This window comes from Nelumbo nucifera, chromosome 4 (genome assembly GCF_055504915.1).
Source record: "Nelumbo nucifera cultivar China Antique chromosome 4, China Antique-T2T, whole genome shotgun sequence".
Taxonomy (NCBI): domain Eukaryota; kingdom Viridiplantae; phylum Streptophyta; class Magnoliopsida; order Proteales; family Nelumbonaceae; genus Nelumbo; species Nelumbo nucifera.
The window spans coordinates 94,457,189-94,471,647 of NC_142652.1; the positions used below are offsets into that span (position 1 = coordinate 94,457,189).

At 37.4% G+C, this 14,459-nt stretch overlaps 1 protein-coding gene across 1 annotated transcript; it reads left to right on the forward strand.

Moving 5' to 3' along the window:
• The first annotated feature begins 383 nt into the window (after positions 1-383).
• Positions 384-14,226, forward strand: LOC104610192 (C2 domain-containing protein At1g53590-like). Its single transcript, XM_010276712.3, is given in 13 exon segments — positions 384-1,386; positions 1,700-1,774; positions 1,955-2,098; positions 2,742-2,837; positions 2,954-3,085; positions 6,478-6,630; positions 6,730-6,771; positions 6,971-7,019; positions 11,990-12,082; positions 12,186-12,250; positions 12,252-12,394; positions 12,576-12,699; positions 12,783-14,226. Coding segments are annotated over 13 exon segments (2,331 nt in total). The 5' UTR covers positions 384-1,260; the 3' UTR covers positions 13,872-14,226.
• Positions 14,227-14,459: the final 233 nt, after the last annotated feature.

Here is a 14,459-nt window from a genome sequence, read left to right on the forward strand (position 1 = left end):
ATGATACGCTATGCCCCATATCAAGCATATCATGCCTTGACTCATTTCATAATCAAGCCACTGAATTGGGCTCGTATAGATAAAAAAAGGATCCCGAGTATCTTAACCGTTAATTCAGTTCGACATGTGTTGACTAGTTTTAAGTTTCGACCCAGATCGGATGGTCGGACCATAAAACCGGAAATGGATAACCTTTCCGGGTTCCAGTTAAGTGATGGTTGGGTAATGGGTTAGACGGGTAAACCGCACAATTAACCGGTAAACCCGGGACACGTAGAGCATTACGGTCCGAGTTGGAACCGCTCAATCTACACATTCCCGCGTATTCCACGTCAGCAGAAATGTCCCCCGATATCCGTTAGTCAAAAGGTGCAGACTTCTGCATTGAAACAGTGAAGCCGAAGCCTGAATCGGCGACACCGCTCTCTTGCTTACGTTACAGACATCTTTTTCTTTTTTTTTTTCTCTCCTTCATACTTCTCCTCGTCGACTGCCGGGCTTTTACCGAATTCTTGCCATAAACCGGTCAGATCCTTAAACCCTAATTGTTATCCCAGATCGGGAGCTCTTCCGTTAAATGGAAATTTCTGGTTTTAATAACTCGAATTGATTAGGTGTAAAATAATAAATACGAGATGCAGATGCGGGGAGATTTTTGGTTTTCGAGATAGGAGCATTGGTTACAGGATATCGGTTTTGGGTTTGCAGATAAGGGGATTATATAACGCTTTTTCTTTGGTTCATTTGACTTTGCTTTGGAGGCTGTTCTGGGTTGTCTGTTTTTTTGGTCAAGGGGCTGTTCTGAATTGACTTGTTTCTCAGATTGGTGCACGGTAAGAGCTTGGGAAGAAAGAAAAGGAAATTCTAGGTTTTGTTTATCGTGAAGAATCTGATGCTTGGAAGTGGTGAAGTTTGCTTTTTATTTTTGTTTGCCGTTTGATGACTTAAAAACTGTTTGAATGTGATCGGTGGCGCATGTGAAGTTCTCAGATTACTTTAGAATACTGGATTTTTTTTTTCCTAGGAAGAGTATGATTTGAAGTTTGGATGGGATCGAGGGAGAGTTCGATGAATGTGAGGTTTAAGAGTACTCAAAGATGGATCTTACTGAAAGATAATTTGATTGACGGCCGTAGTGTGGGAACTGTGGATCTTGGGAGTGAGAATGGATCTTTCTGAAAGATATATTGGAATCAATTCGATGAATAGTTGTGAGCCTTCGTTAGAATAGTTACAGGGTTTTGGTAATTGGAAACCAATATGGCTATCACGGATATCTCAATCATACATCACGTCGCCATTGTGTTCGCTTTGCTTTGGGCCTTGTCTTCTTTCAATTGCTGTCATCCTGCTGTTTACTTCATATCCTTAATCTATCTATATCAGGTACAACTTTATGCTTTTTTGTTTTGTTTTGTCAAATGTTAATTTTCTGTTTAGGTACAACTTTATGCTTTTTTATTTGCTGTCATCCTGCTGTTGTTAATATCTAAATTGGAACGCTTGCGATTGGAAGAGATTCTGTTGTTCAAATGTTAATTTTCTGTTTAGGTGTTATTCATGATTCTTTATAATATGTTTCTATTATGCATCTTTGCTTCAGCATCTGGTGGTGTGGATCAAGTTGAATTAGGTAACTATCTTGTATGCTGGATTTGTTTTGTTATTGTTCTAAATATCCATTTCTCTTTTATTGAAGGTCCATGTGCGTTATAGCATGCGGCTGCGAAGGAAAGTACAGTTTGAGGAAAGAAAACAAGCAAATCAGAGAAGGGTAATTTCTTACCTGGTAGTATGGTTCTGTATTGTTTGCTTAATGGGCCATCTTTTTCCATTTTAGTATGAAATGCTGTTTGCTTGTCCTTTTACTTGTTTTCTTATGTCTTTTCCAAAAGTTAAAAAATCATTTGAAGTTTATGAAGACCTCAGTATTATGTTGGACATTTCTTTTCAGGTGCTTTCTGATTCAGAGACAGTCCGGTGGTTAAACCATGTAGTGGAGAAGATCTGGCCTATATGCATGGAGCAGATTGCATCACAGAAAATCCTTCTTCCCATTATTCCTTGGTTTCTGGAAAAGTATAAACCATGGACTGCTGTATGGTTCCCCTTTTTGACTAGTGCTACCCCAGAAATCATATAAAATGTATTTTATTTCTGTAGCAACATGATTCTAATGACTAGGTGATGTTGCCGGGTCTAGACTCTAGAGCACTTCCATTAGAATATTAATATTTCCATGGTTGAATATGTTAACCATTTTTTGATAAGTTGATATTTTAAGTTAGTATGTTAATCATAACCTACATTTTGATGCATGTTCTATTCTATTTTGACATTTGTTGTGATGTTTATTGCTACCTGGTCAGTGTCCCCTTATCATGGTGGTTATGGCATCACATCTTGTTTTGAGAGGTCTTTGTTTTAACCCTGTGGAAAAACAAATGAAAGGTGCCTAGTCCATGTTAGAGTGTTATAATTTTAGCCAGCTCGTTTCCTAAATGGGTTATTATACACTTGTTGGTATATTCTGGCATTCCCAAAAATTTTGTTACCTAAAAGAAATTTGGGCTGCCTGAATCAAGGTTTTAAATTATATTGAGTCAACAGCAACTTGCTGACACAACTTTCCATGTTTCTGCATGCTTGCATGTATTCTTATGTGTATTTTTACTTGGATGATTATGTTTTAGTTGTTGACATTGAGAAATTGATGTATTTTATTCCATGTGCATGTGTAGAAGAAAGCAGTTATCCAGCATCTTTACATGGGAAGGACCCCTCCAATGTTTACAGATATACGGGTCCTTCGTCAATCTGCTGATGATGATCACCTGGTATATGTTACTCCAGCCATTCAAATGGGACATATAGGTCATATTGAATATATGTTTGTGGTTAAAGTTTATTAGTCTTTCCTCCACTAGATGTGGTTACAACCAAGTTCATGCAGGTTCTTGAGTTGGGAATGAAGTTTCTTTCGGCAGATGACATGAGTGCAATACTTGCTGTAAAATTAAGAAAGAGATTTGGATTTGGCATGTGGGCGAAATTGCATGTGACAAGCATGCATATTGAAGGGAAGGTACAGAAATTAGTATGGTATTTTTATGTTGAAGTATTTGGTTCTCATTCATATCTTTTGAATCATACTGGACATTGAAGTTTTTCTTTTCTACACATACTGGAAAATGAAGTTTGATATATATATGTATGAGATTCAAAATTCTGTGAATACAATAAAGTATGAATTGCAAAACTAATTGTTATTTTGTTCTTGTTTTTCTTCTTTTTGGGTTGATCTCTTTGAAATATACTTGACAGTACCACAAATACTTAAGGATTAACATAGTAAAATCTAATTCTTCCCCTCCAAAAAAAAAAAAAAAAGAAAGTCCATATAACCTTTAAAGATATATGAACTTTTGTCATAGTTATATCCAGTGAAGTCTTGATCCTTTTTTTATCCGACAGGTCTTAGTCTTTAATACAGGATAACTTTTTGAGTATTGTACTTCCATCTATGGTGCATAATTATTAAGCTTGAGTTTCTACTTACATGATTCAAAATATCCTTAATATTTCTGGCATATCTTTGATACCTACATTTATCAAAGATGGATACAAAATGGGAAGTGTGGGGAAATCCAGTAACACCTAATATCCATGTTATTTTCATTTTATGCTTACCTAAAAAAACGTTATTCTCATTATACTCCGAAGTCTATTTCTTAAATGTGGGGAAATCCATATTTTGGTGTATCTTTTGGATAAACATTATGCATCTTTGCTCAAGCAGAGTTGCAACTTAATTTGGCATTCTCTACTCACCATTGAAGTGCTTCCAGCAGTTGTTTCTCCTTTTCAAATATCCATATTATGTAGCTTATAGGGGCCATTGCTTGGTGTAATGTTATAATCTCAGGTTGCCGAGTGTAAGAACACAGGTTAAAGTCTGAGAGTGGGCACTTTGTGCAAAAATAAATAAATAAATAAATAAACCATCACCACCATTTAAGCCTTGTCCCAACTATATGGGCTCGGCTACATGAATCCCGTTTCCCCATTCTGTTCTGTTCAGTACCATATCCGTCATTAAATAAATAAAAAGAAAAAGAAAAAGAAAAAGAAAAAGAAAAGAAAAAACATGCCAAAGATTAGGTCTCTATCCATTTCATTTTCTCAAGGCCCCAGACAGCTGGGATAAACCTTGGGTAATGGCCTTTCCATGTAATATAGCTTATGTCTCTATAACCGCCTAGAATGTTTATCCAAGCATCCAACCACCAGGGAGATGAGTATGATAAAATTGATGACAGTTCAAGATTTAATGGTCAAAGAGGACCATAGTTGTCAATTGTTCATTAGATGTAGTACATTTCATGTTCATTTAGTGTGATCAGTTTCCTCACTAAATGAGTGTTGGGCAATCAAAAAGAATGTCCAGAAAATGGGTGTGGTAGAAATGCATATTTTGAGATGGATGAGTGGAAAAACTAAATAAAAGATAGGGTTAGATATCAAGACGTTTGATGAAACCTACAAGCAGCTCCAATTAGGTGATAAAATGAGAGAAAGTAGACTAAGATGGTTTCTGTAGACAGTCGTAGTTTTTCTCTTTATTCGTTAGGTCCTATAATAATATAGTAGCTTGTATATGGGGTATGATGTTGTATTTCTTGTTTCTCTTTGGTTTGCCCTCTTAGTAAGGGCATTTATAAATGTACATATGTTATGCCATCTCAATAAAACTTGGCTCTTTTGGGGTGTGGGTATTTCCCTCAAGTGTTCTTCGTCTTCTCCATTGCATACCTGAAACCCTAGATGGGGTGATGGTTTGGTCATGTGCATAGAAGACCATCTTCGGCACCCATAAGAAGAAGCAATTTGTTGCAAGTTGAAAGGGCTAGAAGTGCTAGGGGCATACCAAAAAGGTCATGGGTTGAAGTAGTAAGGAATGCCCTAAGAACTCATAATTTGACAATGAATATGGAGAAGTTATGGAATGGAAAAATAGGATTCATGTAGCTGACCCCATAAAGTTGGGACAAGGATTAGACGATGATGATGGCTCTTCTTTTAGGCTTTCATCTTAGTGGACATTTTCATCTTTTTCCCTTTCTATTAGATTAGTGCTACATATAAGATTAGCATGAAAAAACATTGGGTTACATAAGTAAACAATAAATAAATAAATGAGAAGCATTGAATTATTTTGAAGTTTGAACAGGATAAGTCATAAGTCACATTGAAAGCTACTGATCTTCACTTTGTTTGGACTCATTACCAAATTTCTAATAATTCTTGTAGGGGCTTTGACTGGTTTTATCTTCAATGAATGATCATAATTCTGTCGTGAAAGCTAAGCTTGATGCCAAGTAGAAAAGAGATGTGAAAATGGTGTCTTTTTGTTGTTATCTAAGTGGTGTTAACTCTTTGAGATTGGTTACAAGGTCACACTTTTCCATTTTGCCCTTCTTCTCTAGGATAAAAGATTATTCCACCAATTAATTGCTTCCTGAAATTACCTCAGTTAAGTTAAAAAAGGAAAAAATATAACCTAATTGTAAATTAAGAATAGATTGGAAGCTTCTACACTGTGACTTATATTTCAGGTCTACTCCGAGATAAAAGGTTTCTTAGGTTGTACTTGTGTTTCTCTGTCTGCCAGACTAAGGACGTGTTAGGAACTTCTATGTTGGGACTTATACTTTGTCATTGTTTTATTTTTTCCTCTTTTTCAGATTGAACATAGAATGTTATCGATGTTGCACCTGCAGTCTTAGTTTGCAGACTGGACTTTAGTTTAAAGGATGGGACTTGATATGTGAGAGAAGGAGGGGCATTGAAACCCTCCTTGGCTCTAAGAAACTTATCTGCATAAGTAATCTACCTTTTAAGGAAGACAAAAACTAATAAAAAATAACTTGTAGTACACATGTAAACCATTTGCATTGCTAACTAGGAACTTTATCCTTAGAAGATGGGTCATGGGCCTGATGCTGCATGCCTCATTATGGGGTCAATATAGAAGCACCTTGGAATTAAAACTGTGGGCAAATGGAAATCATTGGAACCTGTGGCATCAAGCATTCTGGTAAAGGCCTAATCCTGCTACACCATTATGGCTCCTTATAGAGGCTTTGAATTATATCATTTTCTTTCTTCATGATTTCTGATTCAAGTTAAATTTCTGTTATATCAAATAATATCAATTTATGCGTTCTATGTAAGAGAATTGATCTTGTTAGTCTGGATGAGCACTTTGCACTCAATATTCTTCAGTGTATTATCCATTATCTGAACTCTCAAATATAAATTTCATGTATTTTTTACTGTGCTAGTTCTTTGTGGGGGAAAAAATCCTGTTCCTAGTCAAGAAGAAAAGAAACATATATAACTAAAGAAGGTTACATAATTTCATTGTTTAGTTTTAATATTACTCCAAAGTATATGTATATTCTTTTTCTTTTGTAGGTTTTGATTGGTGTGAAATTTCTCCATGAGTGGCCTTTCCTTGGGCGTCTGCGGTTATGCTTTGCTGAACCACCTTACTTCCAAATGACAGTAAAACCTATCTTTAACCATGGAATTGATGTTACAGAACTTCCAGGAATTGCAGGGTGGTTGGTAAGCTTTCTTCATTTTTCTGTGATTCAAGACAAGGATCCACTGCTTTATATTTTTTAAGAGGAATCTAACCAATTTTTTAATGTTTATTTTAATCAGGATAAACTTCTTGCTGTTGCATTTGAAGAGACACTTGTGGAGGTTAGTTCTTTGTTAGCTGCTGATATTTTCAGAAAGTTAAACACATCCTATACAAAATAAATATTTATTAAAAACCCAGTGATAAAATGCTTAATTCTATAGCATACTCTTATATTTTTCTTAATTCAGAAGTTGTAAAGTTTCAGACCATGGCATTTATTTGGGAACTTATTTATGGTATAAATTCTTTGCTCTGCAGCCCAATATGTTGGTTGTTGATGTTGAAAAGTTTATCTCAGCACCAGCAGGTACTTACAGTGAAAAATATTTATCAATCAGACTCGATATTGAGCTTATTAAATGGTGGAACTATGTTAAATTGCTTGTGGTTTAAGTAGTAAAATTGGCATTCTTATTAAATGGAGCTATAGAGCATTACCCAGTGCTGGTCACTGCTATCTGGGGTCTTGGGAAAGGGTGGACTGGATGCAAACTTAACATTTTAACTTATTTTCATTTGTTGCAAAATGGCTTCTCTGTAATGGAACTTGGGTTCTCACACTTTTCACAGCCCAAGACTTTACCATCGCAGTAAGTAATTGCTTCTCCAACTCAACTAAGCTCTATCCCAAGTACATGGGGTTGGCTACATGAATTCTGTTTTGTCATTTTAGTCTGTTCAGTGCCATATCCATTGTTATATTGTGTTTTAAAAGGCGTGGGAGGTATATGCCTGGAGGTGCTCCTCCAGGTGGGGCGCCTCCAAAACGCCCCGAGGTGTATGCCAGAGGCATTGACACGTCTAAGGCATACGCCTCAGGTGCAAGAGGTGTGCGCCTCGTACACTTTTTTCATGAGGCATGCTAGAGGCATATGCCTTTTGCACACCTCATATCAAAGGACAGAAAAAAAGAAAAAAAGAAAAAAAGAAAAAAAGGAAAGGAAAAGAAAGCAAAGGGAAAGGAAAGGAAAGAAAGAGAAAAATGTGATTCTCCTTCCTTTCAACTAGTGCTATGAATCTTCATTCTTCTTAATATAAAAGATTTTTATTAAATAAAAAAGAAAAAAATGAGATTCTCCTTCCTTTTCTTCCTCTTCCTCTTCCCCTTCCTCCTCCTTCTCTTCATCCCCCTCCTCTTAAGGAGGCTTACGCCTCTTACATTCTGAACTACCTAACGCCTCTGTAGTGGAATGCCTTGCATCACGCCTCCATGTTTTAAAACATTGGTTATATTATTAGCCCTCAAGGCAATGACCCCTATTCTTAATAAATAGCATTGTGCTCTCAAAATGTGTAGGCCTGGTGGCATAGGGTACCCAAATCAATGGGTACTCTTGACATTTACAAAGATGGGTTGTTTGATCCTTTATGTGTGAATTAACATTTAATATCATTAGCTACAGAAGTCACCATCTTGTTCATTTGAAAACATGGGATTGGATAGATTTCAAAACTTGGGCATTTTTGTACAAGGCCACCGCTCTCTGATTCAAACCTGTTTTCTCACACTGGTCAGCCTGTGGTTTTACCATTGCACTTGAAAATGGACATTTTGTAAGTCAAAGATAATCTTCAAGGTTTGTTTACTAATCCCTTGGTTGCTCTTTTCACCAGGAATTACCATTCAAAGTATTCATATGAAGTTTTACAATTTCATTTCTTACTCAGATGTAATCTTGTTGAAACTTCACCTTGCTCCAGAAAGCAAAAGATATTTAAGATCAATGTAAAGGAAAAAACAGTAGAAAGAGTAGAAACGAAGGAACTTACAACTAGCTCCAACAGGTGATAAAATGAGGAAAAGTAGACTAAGATGGTTTGGGCACATGCAGAGAATGCTCTTTATGGCACCTGTAATAAGAAGTGATATGTTACAAAATGAAGGGTCTAGAGACTCTCAATATGAAACTTCACCTTGCTCCAGAAAGCAAAAGATATTTAAGAACTATGTAAAGGAAAACCAGTAGAAAGAGTAGAAATGAAGGAACTTACGACTAGCTCCAGCAGGTGATAAAATGAGGAAAAGTAGACTAAGATGGTTTCACACATGCTGAGAAAACTATTTATGACACCTGTAATAAGAAGTGATATGTTACAAATGAAGGGGCTAGAGGAGCAGTCTAAAAGGATATGGCTAGAAGTAAGGTACAAAGTATTGATACTCTCAATATGAAAAATCAGCATATCAAGAGTTTTCTTTAACTGATACTCCTTTTCTTTTAATATTTTTGGTTTGACAATTTTACAGTGGGTATGCTACAGTAATTTTTAATATATAAAACAGTTAAAATAACAGAACTCCCATGTTTGCATATTGATGACCCTGAAAATTGTTATTTATTGTATGATACGTTACAATATGTATCAATACTTCGAACATTGGGTAGACGTAGTTAGAAATGGTATAAAGGTCCATAATTTAATAATGGATATGGCTCATTGAATAGAATGGAATGGCAGAACAGGATTCAAGCAGTGAGCTAGGGTTACAACTTGGGCAGGCCCATCTTAGCCCTGATCGACCCAATTTGAAATTTTATACAGGTTGGGTTTGGATTTCTAGGTCCTTGGGCTCGGCTTGGGCTTAAAACCTCATTTCCCTATTTTTTCTTGTATTGGGCCCAAGCCTAGTCTTTGGATAACCTGAACTGAGCCAATTACCAAAAAAAAAAAAACACCGAGCCCAATCCTAGCCTAACACCTCATGGTCTCTTGTAAGGTTGCTAAAACTGTGTGGGAGTGGGCTATCTCCCTCTTTGGGTGTTCTTGGAATCTGCCTGAGAGTGTCCAAAGTTTGTTCTCTCCCTCTTTTTTCCAATGGCCTAAGAAGCGAGGGAAGACTATGTGGAGGATTATTAGGGTAGCTGTGTGCTGGTCATTGTGGGAAGAAAGAAACTCACGTATTTTTTCAGACAAGGAAAGAACCCTGGAAGAACTGTTAGACCTAATCCTTCTAAGGGCTGTCCACTGGCTAAAATTTTTAGAGTTGTTTTCAGACTTTCCTATGGATGACTTACAAAGAAATTGGAAAGAGATTGCTTCCACTGCTAGGTGCAAGAGGACTCTTTGTCCCTCTTGGTCCCCCCCTCTCCCCCCCCATTGGGTGTTATAAAGTTGAATTTTGATGGCAGTAGTGTAGGGAATCCAGGGCCATTAGGGATTGGAGGAGTCTTCAGGAATGAGGAAGGGATTGCTATTGCTTTGTTCTCTGGCCCTATTGGATAAGGCGACTCTCTTAGGGCTGAGATCCTTGCTGCGCTTGAAGGAATTCGTAGAGCAAAGGAATTAAATATCAGCCGTTTGATCCTGGAAGGTGATTCGAAGGTGGTGGTTAGCTGGCTGAAGAAAGATGACAGCGGATTGTGGAACTATAACAATGAAAAGAAGCAGTTCTTATGGTTATGTAGGGATGTTGAGATACAATACAGTTGGGTGAAGAGGAGTGCCAATTCATTTGCGGATGGTCTGGCCAAGCAAGGGGTGAATAGGGAGTCTGTTTTTTGGGCTAGTCTTTAATTTTTTCTCTTTGTATTCCCATTGTATTCAGTTTTTGGGGAGCTAAGATATTTTATCTCCCCTCTTGTATCCATACTCCTTCTTTTCTTTTAAATTAATGAAGCTGTTGTTATTGATAAAAAAAAAAAACCGAGCCCAATCCTAGCCTAACACCAACATTGCTCAAGCCTAGCCCAGCTACATACACTACATACATACATGCATAGGTTTAGGAACATTTTTAAAAAGCTGTGCCCATTGCCCAATAGGCCCGCCTCAGCCCAAGTAATCAACCCTTAGCCAGCTGGCCCGAGCCCAACCAAGTGTGTCAAATTTTAGTTTGGGCTGGGTCTGGATTGGATAGATTGGGCTTGATCCTGGAATGGGCCTTAGGCCCATGTGTTGGGGTTGGGCACTTGGGCCTGGGTTGACTTAAAGTGATTAAACCCAGCCCACCTTGGCACCCTGTCCAAGTTGCATGCCTATAGCCAGCCCAATATAGTTGGGGCAAGGCCTATATGATGACGACCTGGTGTTTTCAGGTTTTGCTTGAGCTGGCATGTTGGACTATTATAATGGGGAAGTAGAAGCCAAAATGGTTTTTAGTCTGCCTGGTTCTTAGAAATGTTGACTTAGTAAAACCTACTTAAATACAGTCTAAATAGGTTTAATAACTTATAAAATTTATTGTTACAAGCTTATTTTGATAATAACTTTGTAAAAATGTTTTAAAATATAATCTAGAACCATTTTCATCTTTTATGTTTTTTCTTGAATTTTTTATTGAGTGGGTCTAGTTGTCAAACCATACTGTGAAAAAAGGAGGGTCCTTTTTTTATCAGTTAGGAGAGTCCTTTGTGCATGCTGTCCGTGATCCTTTCAATGTTATACCTTGTTACTTGAGGGGCTATGCCAGTTTTTCTAACCTCCATATGGGAGATTTCATAAAGTACATCCTTTTCAACTCATCATCATCATCATCCATATGCCTTTTCCCAACTATATGGGGTCAGCTACATGAATCCTGTTCCACCACTCCATTCTATTTAAAACCATATCCACTGTTAAATTATTAGTGCTTAAATCATTTCTTACTACCCATGTCCTTTTTGGTCTACCCCTAGCTCTTCTACCCATGTCCTTTTCAACTATATTGCCAAAATATAATATTTTTATTTAGGGTATTGGTGGAGTCTTCATGAAAAGTCATGGTAAAGTTATGGCCATTTTTCAGGACCTATTGGCCAATGGGATTCTACAAAAGCAGCAGTACTAGCAATTCTCCAAGGATTAAGGCTAGAAAACAACTGAAGTACAAAGACATTGTGGCCATTTTTTCCTTTATTTTCTTTTATTTTTTAAATGGAACTTGGTGGTCTTTTACATGACACTTCGTAACACTCCAACAGAATATTTTGGTGTTCCGGGAAAAGAAATCTATGTTCTGCTTCCAGGAATGTTAGAAACTTTCTAATGAAATGTTAGCTAATGCAACTTTAGCCAACATATATCATGAGTTTCAGCTTGGTTCTCAAAGATTTGACATCATAAGATCTGGGAGATTAACTACTTATGGTGACTAACAGACATCTAAACTGTGCTTTGCATGTAGATTTTTATTTATAACTTGTTATTTTAGTCAGGGTCTACATCCTTGTTATAAGTTTCTGTGGAGATGATGAACACGGAGTAATAGTTACCTGCATGTGTTTTGTCATTTATTTCTATCAGTATCAAGGGTTCCAACAATTTACGGGCTGTGTGCTGCTTAAAAACTTTCAGGTGGTTGGTTTTCTGTGTATGAGAAAGAACCCATTGCTTATGCCAGAGTGGAAATTGTGGAAGGAATTGACATGAAACCATCTGATCCAAATGGTTGGTTTTCTGACTTACTCATGTACTTAGTTCCCAACAAGACCATTAGAATTGAAAAAAGAAAAAAAACGTTTTATGAGTTTTGACTGGATTTATCTTTCAGGATTGGCTGATCCGTATGTTAAAGGGCAACTTGGTCCATACAAGTTGGTTGATCCGTATGTTAAAGGGCAACTTGGTCCATCCGTATGTTAAAACACTGGCTCCAAAGTGGCAGGAGGAATTCAAAATACCCATTTGTACATGGGAATCACCCAATGTTCTAACTCTTGAAGTTCGTGACAAAGACCATTTCCTTGATGATACCCTTGGGTCTGCATCTTAATTCCTAGTTTTCTGCAACTTAAATATATATTTTTCTGTGTAATGAAAAGCATATGTATCATTCCCCCACTTTGATCTGTCACTATCTCAGACATTTGGTATGCTGGAATATACATAATTAGCATTGTTCTGTAGGTTTTGAAATCATCTAACGAAATATTATCTGCAGAGACTGTTCGGTAAACATTACTGACCTAAGGGGAGGACAGAAGCATGACCTGTGGTTGCCTCTTCGGAACATTAAAATGGGAAGACTTCATCTAGCAGTAACTGTACTTGATACCAATGGCAAGGTATATCTTTGTTATTTATGTGTAAAAAAAAAGAAAAGAAAGAACAGAACACTTAAGAGTTTGGCTTGATTTTTGAGATGCAGAGAGAAAATCTATTTGGGGAACTATCGACCAAGAAAGAAAATACCAGCCTGGATCCGAATGGAATTTCTGAGAAAGGTTCTGATTCAACTTCAATGACAGATCAGTCTCAAAAAATAGCAGATAAATTTGAACCCATTAACATTGAAGGGAAACAGCAGGTAGGAGTATGGGTTCATCACCCAGGAAGTGATGTTTCACCAACTTGGGAGCCTAGAAAGGGGAAGAGTAGGAAATTTGATACCCAAATATACAGAGAGGATCTCTCCACTGACCACCTTCATTCAGCATCAGGTGGGTCCCAATGCAATGATGACAGCAGCAGTGATGAAAATTCAGAAGGAAAGAACCGAGGTCCTCTTAACATGGTTTGGAGGAGCCTGGAGAAAATTGGTTCAGCATTCCACAGAAGTCCTAGAAAGGAGGAATCCACCAATATGAGAGACAGTATTCCCACACCCCGTGTCAACCTTAGAGCAGTCAATGAGAGGACAATGCCTCTAAAAATTATTCTGGGTGATAGTATCACAGGTGGTCTAACTGCCCAAGAGCCAAAAGCTGATGATGGGACATTGAACCCTGAGACAGAGGGGCCAGGCAAGGAAAACATTAAAGGTATGGAAAATAGCATTCTGGAGAATGCTGAAAGGTCTGCTCATGGTGTAAAGCATGTTCTTTTCAGGATGGGGTCAAACAGGTCTAAGGGTGATACATCATCTGTATCAAACGATAAAGATTTACTGTCAGTCTTGACTGAGAACCTTCAGGAATCTGACTCATCTGATGAATTATCCGTATCCTCATCAAAGGATCATGCTTCAGTGATTGAGGGAATCCCAATTGATAGGGAATTTACTGCAGTGGTTGAGGGAATCCCAATTGATTCCACTCCAATAAATGGGCAGGTTGCAGAATCCCCCAAGGAGCAAAATGTCTTGGAGAGCCTGTGTGATTCTGCAACAAATACCAAAGAAACTTCGGATGTGGAAATGGAAAACAATGTGGTGAGTTCCTCTGAATTACATGGTGATGGACTAGTTGAAGAATCTTCAGACCCAAAGCTGAGAGAGAACTTGGCTGCAAATGAATGATGGGATGATAAGCTTGGAAGATGCGAATTTGCTGAAGGTGGCCTCAGATTAATTGCTTTGGTGAAATTTAAGAACTTGATGACAAATCATTTAGTTGGCTGGATCTATCTGTGTACTATATCTCATTCTCTTGTTTAGAACTTTAAATTGCATTTTTAGATTCAAGGAGAAACTCAGAACCGGGCATGGTGAATGTGATGACATATTATTTGAGTTATTGCCTGTTGATTCATATGGAGGATATTTGTAAGAAAAAATCATATAAACAATGTACCTGAGTTTTTGTAGGTTGTACAATTGTAATTTAGAGGAATACTCCCATCTTACCTTTCTATAATTGTTTTTGTGCATTTAAGACCTTTGGAGCAAGTAGCATACTTCTAACTAAAAATTGTTTTTTAAAGTCATGGTTGTTCAAGATCTTGTGGATCAGATCCATTTTATTGACTAGGATGCTGCTCTAGGCAATAGAGGAAATGCATGGCACGCTTGGAGCAGGGAAACGGGAATTAGGAAGCTGGCAGATCCTTGATACATGCTGACTTGAGTCACTCGACTGAGAATGCAAGTGAATCTAATTCGACAGAA